Source organism: Oryzias latipes, chromosome 21 (assembly GCF_002234675.1).
Source record: "Oryzias latipes chromosome 21, ASM223467v1".
Lineage (NCBI taxonomy): Eukaryota > Metazoa > Chordata > Actinopteri > Beloniformes > Adrianichthyidae > Oryzias > Oryzias latipes.
Genome location: NC_019879.2, coordinates 31,041,772 through 31,055,824, shown reverse-complemented (window position 1 = coordinate 31,055,824; position 14,053 = coordinate 31,041,772). Strand labels below are relative to the sequence as shown.

The 14,053-nt window shown below is 50.4% G+C and overlaps 1 protein-coding gene across 2 annotated transcripts in view; it reads left to right on the top strand.

Annotated features, from left to right (window-relative positions):
• The window catches only part of ptpn4 (protein tyrosine phosphatase, non-receptor type 4), a 36,630-nt gene that overhangs the window by 3,259 nt on the left and 19,318 nt on the right, over positions 1-14,053 (top strand). For both annotated transcript variants that reach the window (XM_023950763.1, XM_023950764.1), the window contains exon 2: positions 10,477-10,631. In XM_023950763.1, the coding sequence (XP_023806531.1) occupies positions 10,494-10,631 (138 nt within the window). In that variant the 5' untranslated portion in view covers positions 10,477-10,493. The remainder of the gene's footprint in view (positions 1-10,476; positions 10,632-14,053) is intronic.

Here is a 14,053-nt window from a genome sequence, read left to right as displayed (position 1 = left end):
GTTGGGTTAAGGTGGGGGCGGAGCCTCCAGGTGAAGCTTCAGCAGGTAAAAAGCCTGCACCTGTGTTAGTCATCATGAGGCCTCCAGACCTCATGCTGGAGGTTCTGGAGGTTCTGTGAAGCTGCTTTGGAGCATCAGTGTGTGGCGGCGTTTCACCACCAGAAATATCCGTATCTGCCATGGAGCTGGTTAGCGGTCAGACTAAAGTCACCTGAGATGAGCACAGCTGTGTTGATGTTCTCCAGCCCCCCCCCCCTCTCCAAAAAAAAAAAAATGACGGTTCCACCCACTGCTGGGTGGAGGACCCCCCCCACCCCCAGTTCCTCACTGAGTTTGATGGGAGAGCATTGATCTGCCCGCTGGCTTTGCTCTGCAGCCTGATAGAGGAGATGAGGAGACCGGTTTCGGTCCAAAGACCGGTTCCGGGCTCTTGCAGAGATGTTCTGAGGCCGACCCGGTTCTGGAGGGCGGCTCTTCTGGGAGCCCCTGTATACCCAACAGCCTTTACCAGCCGTCTGTCAGCAGACGGGACTGTGGTTCCTCCTCAGGACGGCCCCCCCACAGGAGAACGCTCTACTGCCCTCAGGAAGGAGGAAGACCCGAATCCTGGAACGGGAAACCAGCTGCTGGGAGACGTCGTCCCAGTTGAAGGACTCGTCTGCAGCCGTCTGCTCGGCAGGATCTCTGCAGCCGGCTGGAAAACGTTGGCGGTCAGGAGATCCTCGCTCGGTTCAGACCTCAGGTTCTTCAGAAACCCTCATGCGATGCGTTTGAGGTCTACGGGAGAGGAGGATTCAGATCCATGGAACCAGGTTCTCCATTCCACCCAGAAACCAAATCTGCCTGAATCCAAATCCTCTGTTGTCATTGTAGACACAACAAAACCGTTTTAACCAGAATAAAGTTTTCAAAGCGTTTCTGTTGATTCTAAAAGCAGACGGGGAATTTTTCATAATAATTGATCCTTTATTTATCCCTCAGTGGGGAAATTCTTCTGCCCATCTGGCCCGTCCCCTGGGGGAGCGGTGAGCTGCAGACTAGCCGCGCTCGGGGGGCGACAGCTGGCTGGGGAGAGCGGGGATCGAACCACAAACCCTTTGGTTATTGGATGACCTGCTTTACCGGCTGAGCTAAACTGCCGCCCAGTTTTATGCCAAACATCAACCGCAGAACTCGCGGCGTGATTCCACCAGCGAGGCGAGGCCCTCCTTTGGACTCTGTGTGGCGCTGGCGTCGGAGCTCCTCAGAACCGCCGCAGAGGAACCTCCGCTTTGAAGTGTTGGCTTTAAACCTGCCGACAGACGGGTTTCTGGTTGCAGGACGCTTCAGGTGCAGCTGGTTCCTGAGAGCGTCTCTGAACGGAGGCAAACGGAAGGTGGCAGATGTGGGACGGCGTTTGGTTTTGGACCCGTCCAAAAAAGGCTGCGAGCAGGAGATGCTTCAGAATCGGCTGCAGGAACACAGCAGGCTGTGGGTTCTGACAGAAGCTGCTGGTTGAACTCCCCACCGGTTCAGGGTTCCTCCAAGCCGGTCATGTGACCCTCAGGTGATGCGAGCTGGAAGTTGTTTCAGCTGACGGCAGGTTCCCTCTGCTCCTTTACGACCCTCAGGTATGCGGCTGCAGCTGCTTCCTGGCGTGTTTCTGCTCGTCCTCCGTTCATCCTCCCCCCGCGCGTCAGCACCCCCCCCCCCATGTATTTGCCCCACCCGTTATAACTGGCCTCCTGTGTGACGAGAGTCCGCGGGTCGCTGCTCCACACAGCTGTTGGAACAGCCTTGAATGCATCAGGAGGCCGGAGGGCACAGTTGCTTGGGGAGGGGGGGGGACACCACTCATCACCCCCCCAGAACTTCCTGTCTGGTGTTTGAAGTTCTGAATGTTTTCTAGTTCTAGTTGGACCAAAATGCTGGAATCCAATTTTTTCTTTTGGGTCAGAACCTGACTGCTGGATGAGCGGTTCTGGTTCTGAGGGGTCCATGCAGACGGTTTCATCTTTCTCATGTGTCTGTGTAAAAACACAATGGGGGGGGGGGGGGGGTGTCAATGGATCAACATGGAAACAAAAGTGTTTCCAGGGGGGGGCAGTGAGGGATGATTACAGGAGCCGTTACATTCTAGTGGTTTCTCTGATTTCAGCAGGGGGGGTTACTTACAGGCCCTGTGATGCATCACAGGGCCTGTAAGTAACCAGTTCCCGTAACGGTTGCATTGACCGTTTCATTAGCCGTTGCATTAGCCGTTGCAGGACCTGTTGCATTAGCGATTGCATAAACCGTTGCATTAGCGGTAGCATTAACGTTGCAGGACCTGTTGCATTAGCCGTAGCATTAGCGGTTGCAGGACCTGTTGCATTAGCCGTTGCATGACCTGTTGCATTAGCCGTAGCATTAGCCCTTGCAGGACCTGTTGCATTAGCCGTTGCAGGACCTGTTGCATTAGAGGTAGCATTAGCCCTTGCAGGACCTGTTGCATTAGCGGTTGCATTAACCGTTGCATTAGCGGTAGCATTAACCGTTGCAAGACCTGTTGCATTAGCTGTTGCAGGACCTGTTGCATTAGCGGTTGCATTAGCCGTTGCAGGAGCTGTTGCATTAGCCTTTGCAGGACCTGTTGCATTAGCCGTTGCAGGACCTGTTGCATTAGGTGTTGCAGGACCTGTTGCATTAGCGGTTGCATTAGCCGTTGCAGGAGCTGTTGCATTAGCCTTTGCAGGACCTGTTGCATTAGCCGTTGCAGGACCTGTTGCATTAGGTGTTGCAGGACCTGTTGCATTAGCCATTGCAGGACCTGTTGCATTAGCCGAAGCATTAGCCGTTGCAGAACCTGTTGCATTAGGGGTAGCATTAGCCGTTGCAGGACCTGTTGCATTAGCGGTAGCATTAGCCGTTGCAGGACCTGTTGCATTAGCCGTTGCAGGACCTGTTGCATTAGCGGTAGCATTAGCCGTTGCAGGACCTGTTGCATTAGCGATTGCATAAACCGTTGCATTAGCGGTAGCATTAACGTTGCAGGACCTGTTGCATTAGCCGTTGCAGGACCTGTTGCATTAGCGGTTGAATTAACCGTTGCATTAGCGGTAGCATTAACCGTTGCAAGACCTGTTGCATTAGCTGTTGCAGGACCTGTTGCATTAGCGGTTGCATTAGCCGTTGCAGGAGCTGTTGCATTAGCCTTTGCAGGACCTGTTGCATTAGCCGTTGCAGGACCTGTTGCATTAGGTGTTGCAGGACCTGTTGCATTAGCGGTAGCATTAGCCGTTGCAGGACCTGTTGCATTAGCGGTAGCATTAGCCGTTGCAGGACCTGTTGCATTAGCGGTTGCAGGACCTGTTGCATTAGCGGTTGCAGGACCTGTTGCATTAGCTGTTTCATTAGCCGTTGCAGGACCTGTTGCATTAGCGGTTGCATTAGAGGTTGCAGAACCTGTTGCATTAGCCGTTGCATTAGCCGTTGCAGGACCTGTTGCATTAGCGGTTGCAGGACCTGTTGCATTAGCCGTTGCGTTAGCCATTGCAGGACCTGTGTGTAAATAGGTCGCTGCTCTAGGAGAGGTATCAACAGAAACCAGGGGGGTAGTTTCCGGGGCAAGCTGTGGTTGTACGCACAAAACGAGGTGCACTAGATGCGTATCGGCTGTTTGAGTTCCTGCCCCCCAGCTAAAGACCCGTCAGGGTCTTGGGGGGGGGGGAGAGAACGTGCCCCGCGTTGTCGGGAGCAGAGACGCTTGTTTTCTAGAGTGCAGGAGCTCTGGGGAAAGTGTCAGGTGGGCCCACGCCTTCCTGTTTTGGCCCCGTGTACCAACCACAACATGTTCCATCCTCCCCCGCCTCCCCATCCTCACCTCATCACACCCACAGAGATCCATTAATACCCCTCCCACATGTGCACGCTGCTTCTTATGCCTCGCATGTTGTTACCCCTTCATCTCCTCACTGTGGAGTCTGAAGCTCCTCCACCGCTCCGGCGTGCTCAGGGGTCACCGGGTCACCGCTATGGAGACGTCTGGTCAAACGTTCAGGTTTTTTCTGGGTTCTTCATCATTTCATGACGTCTTCAATAAAGGAAGTGGTTGCAGTTTCTGAGGAGCATGGAGTCTGCACGCGAACGCGTGTGCTGCGCTCAGAGAGCCGCTCCTCCGCTATGGAAGTGATTGTGTAGCATAATTAAAAATAAAAGTGAAAACCAGAAATGCTTTTTCATTTTCAGAATAAATCTGTATTTTTGGACTCAAAATTATAATGAAAAATCAATCCACCAAAATGCTTTTTCATTTTATACTTAAAAACCGCTCATTCTGTGTCATAATTAAAAGGAAATGCTGCTTCGATCTGAGAAACCATCATAGGAATTTGTGTTTCCAGAACAAAATAAAGGATGATGTAGGGTTGTGCCGATGGACGATATCATCGTCCATCGTGATGGGTGACTGACATCCCGATGGAGAGACACCATCGTGATGCCACGCCCCCGCCACGTTGCGAGTCGACACCATAAGCCGCGGTTACATGTACAAAATATCTTGATGGGATCAATGGTCGGATTAGAATCCAACCGTGTACATGGGCCCAGAAAAATGTTTTCAGAATATAACAAACGTTCACTAAGGTCACACTTTCCATCGGAATAAATCATTCGCACATGCGCAGTAGGGTTTGAAAACCGGAAAAGGATATAAGTTCCGCCGAGCGGCTATTTTTTTTCCAAACTTTATTGAATGTAACAATTCAATACAAAACGATGTTAAACAGCGCCGAGCGGCTAGTTACATTGACATGTCAGCTCGGTAATATACAAGACGATGTTCTAAACGTGCTTTTAATAATGTTACGGTTATTATGAAACACCTGTTCGCTCATCATTTGAATTTTAATCCGTGTGGTCAGTGCTTTTTCTGAACGAAGCCAGGATTAGCAGTATGCTAACACGGGCTAACAACATTAGCTTTGGGTGGCGCTGCATGCTGGCTGCACGTAAACATATAAGAATAACATCAGCTTTTATTTAGTCGGGACACGACTGGAAACACAAATCCACATGATTGTTTGAATGTTTTCTAAGGACTGAGCGACATTTCTGCTTTGAAGCTCAAACCGCTGTGTGTGCTGACGATCCGAGCTGTGCTCAGACACACGTTTAGACCCGGTTCTGAGTTCGGTAGCCCGTTCCCCAAGAGCTGCGGGACGGATCGCAGTCTTAAATCTCCCACACATAGCGCTCATGTAACAAAGCACACCCCCCCCCCCCCCTTCCCATCAAACACAAAGCTGTAAGTCCGCGCTCCACCGGTCCACTTCACTAGTTAAGTGCGGGAGCGGACCACTTCTTTTCTATTTTGTTTGTTACTTTTTTTGTTAAAGTCACTTCCCTCAGTTTATACTGGATCATCGCGGATTAGTCATTAGTTGGGAAATAAAGTAATAAAATAAAATAACGGATAGCAATTATGAGAATGAAAAATTTAAAAATACCCCCGCCACCAACGATATCATCATTGGGGGGGGGGTTGGTTGACAGCAAACATCGTCAACGGCCAATTTAGGGGACATCGCCCAACCCTAGGATGAAATCGTTATCGCAATATTAATCCCTCACATCGCAAGTTTTCTTTATATCGTGCAGCCCTAGTTAAGTACGTCCACGGCTAATGTTTTAGCACATATTAGCATAATGCTAACCCGTCTTCTTTTGGGTCCTTGCAGCGAGGAAAAAAAGCACATGAAAATACAATCCCCTCTTTGCATTTTCCTTTCAATTATGACACAGAATCAACCGTTATTAAATAGAAGATAAAAAAGCATTTTGATGGATTGATTTTTCATTTTGATTTTGAATCATTTGATGCAGCTTCATGTTGAAAATGAAAAGCATTTCTGGTTTTGACTTTTATTTTTAATTATGCTCCAGAATGGCTTCCATACTCCACGGTGGTTCTGTGAACAATCTCCTTCAGTGAAACCTCAGCTTCTCATGTGAAGATGTCAGACACACCTTCACCTTTGACCTGTGGTCACATGTGTCCCTCCTGTGGATCGCTGCACGTGGTGCTTCCGTCTTTCAGAAATGCGGCGGTTTGACGCTGATGCTTTGAACATTCAATAAACATGAAAGTTTCTTTGTTTGGAGGCTTTTATCTTCCTCAAACTGAGGAAGATGGGCCGACTGCTCTGTCAGGACTTTATCACTGAGACTCAAACTCCCACCCTCTTTTTGAGGGGGGGTGGGTTGTGTGGCGTGGGCTGTGGCGGCGTGATGACATTTGGGCGGGAGGAGCTTTGCTGAAGCTCAAATTCATTTTCAGGTTCGGTGAAGCTGAGGGTGTCGTTCCTGCGTGTTCTGCTGTTCGCTCGCCTGCTGCTGGGCGTGCATACCTGTTGGCGCGGCGGCGTGTGCCGGCACGTCTTTGGGCTGCAGGTGGGGGGGGGCTGCTGCTCCCTCCTTCCTGCGAGGAGCGTCCTCCGATCTGCAGGAGCACAAACGGAGGTGGGTTTGACCTGCGGCTCCTGAAGGCCTCGTGGAGGCGCCGTGGCCTCGAATCTGTGGTCACGCTGGGGTTCAGGTGTCACCCATTATTTATAGAATGGAGACCCCCCCCCCCCCCCCCCCCCCTTCGTCATGTGACAGCTCAGCCGCTGTGGGAGGACGGCGGTCGGGTCCGGCTTTCTTCAGGGTCTGCAGACTTCAGGTCTCGGTATCCTGACCCAAACTCTTTTTTTTCAGAGCTGTAACTTTGGATCTGTCACTGATGGTTTGATGGATCTCTGCCTGAAGAAAGAGGGATAGGAAAGGGGGCGGAGCCAGTGGAGTGAGCGTTTTGTTTCTGCAGTAAAACAATAACTAAATGTGAAAAAATGAAGTTTTTAGAATTGAGGATCCATGTTGGGATTGTTTATCCCACTTCCTTTAAAGGTGTTTGAACCCTGGACCAGACTCCAGTCCTCTGCTGTTTCTGACTCCAGGTCAGGCCTTCAGGGGTCAGAGGGCGTTGGCTGCTGATGGCCCCACCCAAGACCTGTGAGCAGCAGCTGGGGGGGGGGTGGTGATGCTGCAGGAATGTGCAGGTGGAAAGCTGCAGTGTGACTCTGGGATTTGGTAGTCAGAAGGTCAATCAGACTTGGAGGCTGTGACTGGCGTGCGTGTTTTGGGTTGGTCTAACTTGACTAACCGACCCGCTGCTGCAGTAGCTGACATAGCGCCCTCCTCTGTCGTGTGGGAGGACTGCATGCTGTTGGTGGCGCTGCTGTTGTTGGTTTTTCGGGTGTGATGCTTCTGTGGTTTGCTCCTCGCTGCAGGTTCTGCAGGTTTCATCCGGGAAGTTCCTGTTAACCTCTGCGGGGTTGAAGTTTGTTTGTGGATGTTTGCTCATCAAACGTTCTGATCAGCGGACTGCAGAGAAAAGAGAACAAGATTTAAATTAAATGTTCTCTGCTGCTTTGACATGAGTCCACCTTGATGATGGCAGAGGAGCAGTCTTCTCACTGGCGTCACTGAGGTTTCATATCAGAGAATCTCCTTTGATAAATGAGCAGATTAGCTGTGCAAACGGAACAGAACGAGCAGAACGTCATGTAGATCGAGAACCGTGAGATGATCAGCTAAACCAAAGCGGCTCCACCGCAGACTCACTGCTAAGACTCTCAGTTGTTCTTTGGACTTATCTCCTTAAAACCATCTGCAGGCTGAAGAGACGAAGCTGAACTTTCTTTCAAAGCATCACAGTCAAACACGGTGGTGGTAGTGTGATGATTTGATGGTTTTAAGCTGCTTCAGGACTTGCTGTGCTGAATGGATTCTGATGTTTACAAAAAGGTGAGAGTCCTCCATCTGTAGGAAGACGAAGATCCCAAACCCAAAATGACTGAAGATGATGATGAGGATGAGGAGGAGGATGAGGAGGAGGAGGTCCTGATTCCAGTCTGACATACTGAGACCTTAGAAAGTTCTAGATCTATGACATTTAGACTCGTAATCACAACCGAGCGTTTATGTCAAACATGTTTGATTAGCATTTCGGAGCAGGGGAGCGGTTTGTCCTCCTGCTGGTGGAGCTCCTCGTGTCTGCACCCAGACTTTGGACATGCTGCTGCTGCTCATGCTGTCAACCGTGTCTGAGTGTCTGATCTGCATCCAAACGACTTAGATTGTGTTTTCAAATGTCATCACTGATCATAAAGATGGTACGTTTGGACCATCAGATGCTCTAAGCTCCTTTTATTTCCTCAGAAGTGCACGGTTCGGTGTGCTTTCTGACCTGGAGCCGGTTTTCTGTGGAACATGGCGCTCCAAATTCTGTACAAACGTTGGTTTGTGACCTGTGAAGCTGCAGCGCTTGATGGATTGCTGGAGCATTGTGGGTATTGTAGTCAGGAGGCTGGCAGAGGGATGTGTACTGAGCACGTTTATTTAGTATTTTATGTGTCAAGAGGAGAAAAAGCTTCCCATCAACACTTCCGGCTGACCCCTGCTTCATGACTCCTCTAGGCATTCTGGGTAGTGTAGTCAACATCATCTCAACGTTTAGCTTTGCCTAATGTGCTCATCATATGGCAAAAAGGTTTGTTCTTTAGTTTTTTAACATTGCATATACATACTATTTCCTGTACTTGTATAATGGAATATTTATAATGTCTGTTTCTCTGGAATTCCTGTTTTCATCTATAAGGACAGTCACGTTTTTGTGTTGATTTTTGTTTTTGTGTTGTCACCTGAGCATCTTTCTGCTGACTTGGTAGAAATGAAAAGCTTGTCTGGGCACAAATCAGCTGTTTTCTTGTTTTTGTACGTGTTTAGCACTTAATAATGTTTAGCGGGGTCAAGTTTTACGTCACTTCTGCTACGAAGCCGCCGGCCGGCAAAACACGACAGCAGAAGACGGAGAAGAAATGAATGAAAGCGAGCAGCTGAGAAACGCTTCAGACCGGAAGAGACGCAAACACTTCACTGAGATAAACACTGTTGGAATTTTTACTGTAGAACAATAACAGAACAAGCCTCTGGACTGTTTCATGTATTTATAGTGTCCACATAGAGAAAACAGTAGTATAATAATTTTAAAGTCATCGGTTGTCTTTAGAAGCCGTGCTTTGCTGTTGTGTGTCTGGATTTAGTTACAGGGTTGCTGTTTGGGATTCAGTGTTTGCTCATCTGGACTGGGATCTGTTGTTGTTCTCACATGGAAACCGCCACCGTACACGTGTGAGTCATCATCATGGAGGAACGTGTGCTTAGGAAAAGGAAGAAGGTTTAGTGGCTGCAGCAGCGCCGTCTGAGAGGAGCTCCAGGGTCAAAGTGACCCAGCACACACACTCGTCTGTCTGTAACCTCTGCTGACTGCAGGAAGCAATCTTGGCGGCGTGCTTCCGGAGGTTTCCCTGCGGAAACAAGTGACGCAACAATGTGGAGCAGAAGAGCTGAAGATGAGACGGGGGGGGGTAAATTAATGCGATGAAAAACAGACGTGCAGAAAAAAACACAGTTGATTTTTCATTTCATCCCAAAAACTAAAGTCTGGTTTATAATAATATAATAATATATATATATAATAATAATGGGTGTAATAAACACACAGCTGTCATCTGATCTGCAGGGAAAACGGGAATAAATTCTACAGGAAGTGCTTTTATTTTTGCACTCCTCTTCCTGTGTAATGCTGTGTAGTCCTTCATTTTTATCCTTCTTCTCTTCCTTTGGATGAATCACTTTTGTCTTTTTCGTTGTTCTCCAACTGAGACACTAAACAGAGGGAACGTCTCCTCTCTCCAGGATTTGGTTCTGGACCCGTTCTTCCTGGTGCGTTCACACTGTGCTGTTTGGTCTGCACCAAAGCCTGGTTCCACTTCACACACGCCCGGCCTGCATCTTTACGTCCAAACATGGGACGTCCTTCATCCACACGTGTCTGATGGAGAACACGCTTCTATAGTTTGCAGCGTAGCGGCGGCAGAACGTGGGGGAACGTCCTCCTGTTTCATCAGACGTCTGAGTCCACCGTCTATGACGGATGCGCTGAGCTATGCAGGTAGAGTTTTCACCGCCGTGCTCACAGAGCACGGCGGTGAAAACGCTGGTCAGTCAGACATCAGTGTCTGCTCGTTCCCCAGACGTTCTCCAGACGTTCTGCTGCTGTTCTCCAGACGTTCTGCTGACGTTCTGCTACTCGTTGTTCCTCAGAGAACATGGAGCTCAGATGTCCTGAACGTGTTTTTTATTGAACTTTCTCTCTAGAAACGTGTTTGATGTGAGCGTCTGATGTGTCAGCGGTTCAGCGGCGTGTTGTGGCGCTGACCATCGACATGGCGCTGACATTCTTTCCTCATGAAGCAGCCGCTCTGCCCCCCCCCATGCCCCCCCTGCCTGCATGGGCCCGCTCTGTAACCGTCGTTCAGACACGTTTCCCTTTGACCTGTCCGTCACACAGTATCTGCAGTGTGAAGCTAAAGCCCCCTCCTCTAATGTTTAACCCCCCCGTGTGACCTGCAGACCCTGGTCGGAGCGTGATGAGCGCGCGCTTCCGCTTGCCCGCTGGCAGATCCTACAATGTCCGGGCGACGGAGCTGGAGCGAGACAGGCAGCACACGCAGGTGGTGTGCAACGTTCTGCTGCTGGACAACAGCGTCCAGGCCTTCAGAGTCAGCGTGAGTACTTCCTGTTACACACACGTATGCACACACACAAATACACACACACAAATACTCACACACACACATACACACATACACACACATACACAGACACACAAATACACACACACAGAAAAGCATTCATTTCTCTGAAAGTCATTTAAACTCTGTGAGGACCCCCCCTCCCCCAGTCCCTCAGATCAGACTGACAGCAGAGTAGTGTGTGTGTGTGTGTGTGGGGGGGGGTGTTATACATCAATGGCAGACATGTCGAGACCCCCCCCCCCCCCCCCCCCCAACACTCTTGTTTTTGGCTGTGTTTGGTGTCTGTGAGTGAGCGGGCAGCCGCCGGGGCAGATGGGATTTCCTGTTGGCTCTGATGCTGGCGGCGGCGAGGATCCTGCAGACGGTTCCTCCCGGCAGACCTCCATGGGTTTGATGTGTGACCGCGTGAAGCGGGAAACTCCCTGCGTGACTCAGAAATGAGGGTGCGCTCCTTTAGCCCCGCCTCCTGCTGCTGCAGCTTCTGAGAACGTCCATGCAGGAGTTCAGGTCCACGAAGGCCTCAGGACGGAACCAAGCTGGTCCACATTCAGTTCTGCAGAGTTCCTCTGTTCTAAAGGAGCAGTCCTGATCACAGCAGAGCTTCACTGTTCCATCATTTCTCCATCTTCTGCCAGACGTTTTCATGAAGCCTTTGTTCTCAGATGCTCAAAGACGGACTCTGCCTGAACTCTAAGAAACGTTCAAACCGTCTCCAGCAGCAGCTCTCCTCTCCAAATGGGGGGATCAGAACCAGAACCTCTCAGGTGTGTGACCGGGCTGCATCATGATGAGGTGATCCTCCACATGCAGAGGCGTGTCCATAACAGGAAGACGATCCCGGGAGGAACCAGCACCTTCTGAACGGGTTCTGCAGACATCCAGACGTCATTCTGTGGACAGAACCAGGAGATGCTGGGTTTGCAGCATAACTTTGAAAACCAGGAGGCTCCATGGGCCGTTGACAGGAGGTGACGGGTCTGAGCCGGTTTTGGCGCCGCGGCGCTGCTTCAGACAGCTGACCTCCACACCTGTGTGGATGAATGACCCGGCCTCAGTCGCCGTCATTGACCGCAGTCCTGAAAGGACGGGAGCAACAATTCCTCTATTGATCCTCCTCCCGGCTGTAAGTCTGGAGGAGAGGAGGTCCAGGAGCAGCTGCTGCCATGGAAACCGAGGAGGCGGAGCTCTGCGACTGGCGGGAAATCCTTCCTGCGACGATGCACCATTAAAGCGGGACGTTTTTGGCTCCAAACGCCCGCTAGTGTTGTTATACTGCTGAGCCTCCACTCTGACCGTGAGGCTGAGCTGCACGGGTAACCATAGCAACCGCAGCAAAGCATCCTGGAAGAAAAGAGGAAAAACAACCACAACATTTAACATTAAAAAGAGGATCTTTCAGCCTTTCTGGTCACCTCCATCTCATTTGTGAAGGACTCCCTGACAGGATCATGTTGGTTAGAAGGTTTGGATGTTTTTTGTTTGAAGCCTCTTCTGCTCCCTCTGATGGGACGCGACTGCCCCCCCCCCCCCCCATTCTGTCCAGCAGATTTGTTTAGGTTCTCTGCTATCCAATGACTGTCTATGTGAGCTGGCCCCTCCCTTCTGGCGTTCCAAACAGGAAGTGGCTCCAAGAAGCCAAATCCTCTAGACTCGTTCTATTGGTCAGAAGAACCGTTCTGGATTTGATTCCTTTTTAAAAATGTTCTTGATAATCTTTTTTGAATGAGGTTTTTTCTGTAGTTCTAGTTAATCAACTTGTAAACTGACCAATCAGACGGCTCAATAAAGGTAGTTGGAGCCTGATGTCTCCACGTTACCATAGAAACGTTGAACACATTTCGTGTAGCCCGCTTTCAGGCGGTGTCACTCCTGATTGGTGAGAGTGGTTACCATAGAAACGTTGACTCCATCTGACGGGAGAGTGGCGTCTGGATGGGCTTGACTTGGTTGGAGTAGGAAGGAAATCATTTTCTCCGATGCAGTCCCTGGTTCCTAAGAGGAGACCTCCATGCTGCAGAAACCCTCCTCAGACTGATCCCAGTAGAGATCAGAAAGTGACCCTGATGGGAGGAAAATCTCCCAGTTCTCTGCTGGTACCGGGCCGGTTAGCTCATAAAACATGCAGGGGGGGTCATCTCAGCCGCTCCAAACAAACCGCCTCAGACGTGTCAGAAATGGACCAGATGAAGCCTAAGGTTCTATTTGCAGTCTCTGCATCATTGATCTGTCGTAGCTGGACGTCCACAGTGATGCGTTCAGGGCTGCCCTGGAATCCGGAGAGCTCCCACACTGACCTGCCATCAGTGAAGCTGATGGACTGGAGATGGGACTCAACAGAACCGGACGCTCAAAGAACAGACGATGCGTTCAGGGACATCTCAAAGCTTTCAGCTTGACTGGAACCGTCCAGAATCCCTTCTTGTGGGCCATGTCGTCAGTGGTGGAGCCGCTTTGAGGGTCTGCAAAGAGGAAAGTCTGAGGATTGCTAAACCTGGACCGTTGGTGCCGGTCCTTGGTTCTGAGAGACGGGTTAAGGGGGTCTCCTGGGGGGCAGGAGGTGTCCCAGAGACAGAACCCAGCAGAGCAGAGAATGTAAATGCATGAGGACAGAGCGACCCAGAGAGGAGGAGGAGGAGGAGGAGGAGAGGGCTGATTGAGGACGAGGAGACAGACGCTCTTTGTGCCGCTGCCTGAAACCCAGTCCCTCTGCGTGAGAGTGAGGAAGGAGGCGGGATGATGGCGAGCACGACAGGCGGCGAGCGAACCGTGCAGAGATAAGTCTGACGCCCCCCAGTGCCTATCCTACGGGGGAGGGAGGGGAGGATCCCTGAGATGTTCAGCAGATGTTCAGATGTTCCCTTCAGCACAAACACCAGAAGCTGCAGAGCTGCAGTCAGGAATGTGAGGAGCAGCCTGTCCAGACAGGCTCTTCCTCAGCCATCATCATCATCATCATCATCGCTTTAGACAAAAACACCCAGAAGCTCAGAACAGGAAGTCCGACTTCTGAAACACACACACAGAGCAGACACACACACTCACAAAGACTCACACACAGAGCAAACACACACACTCACAAAGACTCACACACAGAGCAAACACACACACTCACAAAGACTCACACACAGAGCAAACACACACACTCACACACAGAGCAAACACACACACTCACAAAGACTCACACACAGAGCAAACACACACACTCACACACAGAGCAAACACACACACTCACACACACTCACACACAGAGCAAACACGCACACTCACAAAGACTCACACACAGAGCAAACAAACACACTCACACACACTCACACACAGAGCAAACACACACACACACACAGAGCAAACACACACACTCACACACAGAGCAAACACACGCACTCACACACACT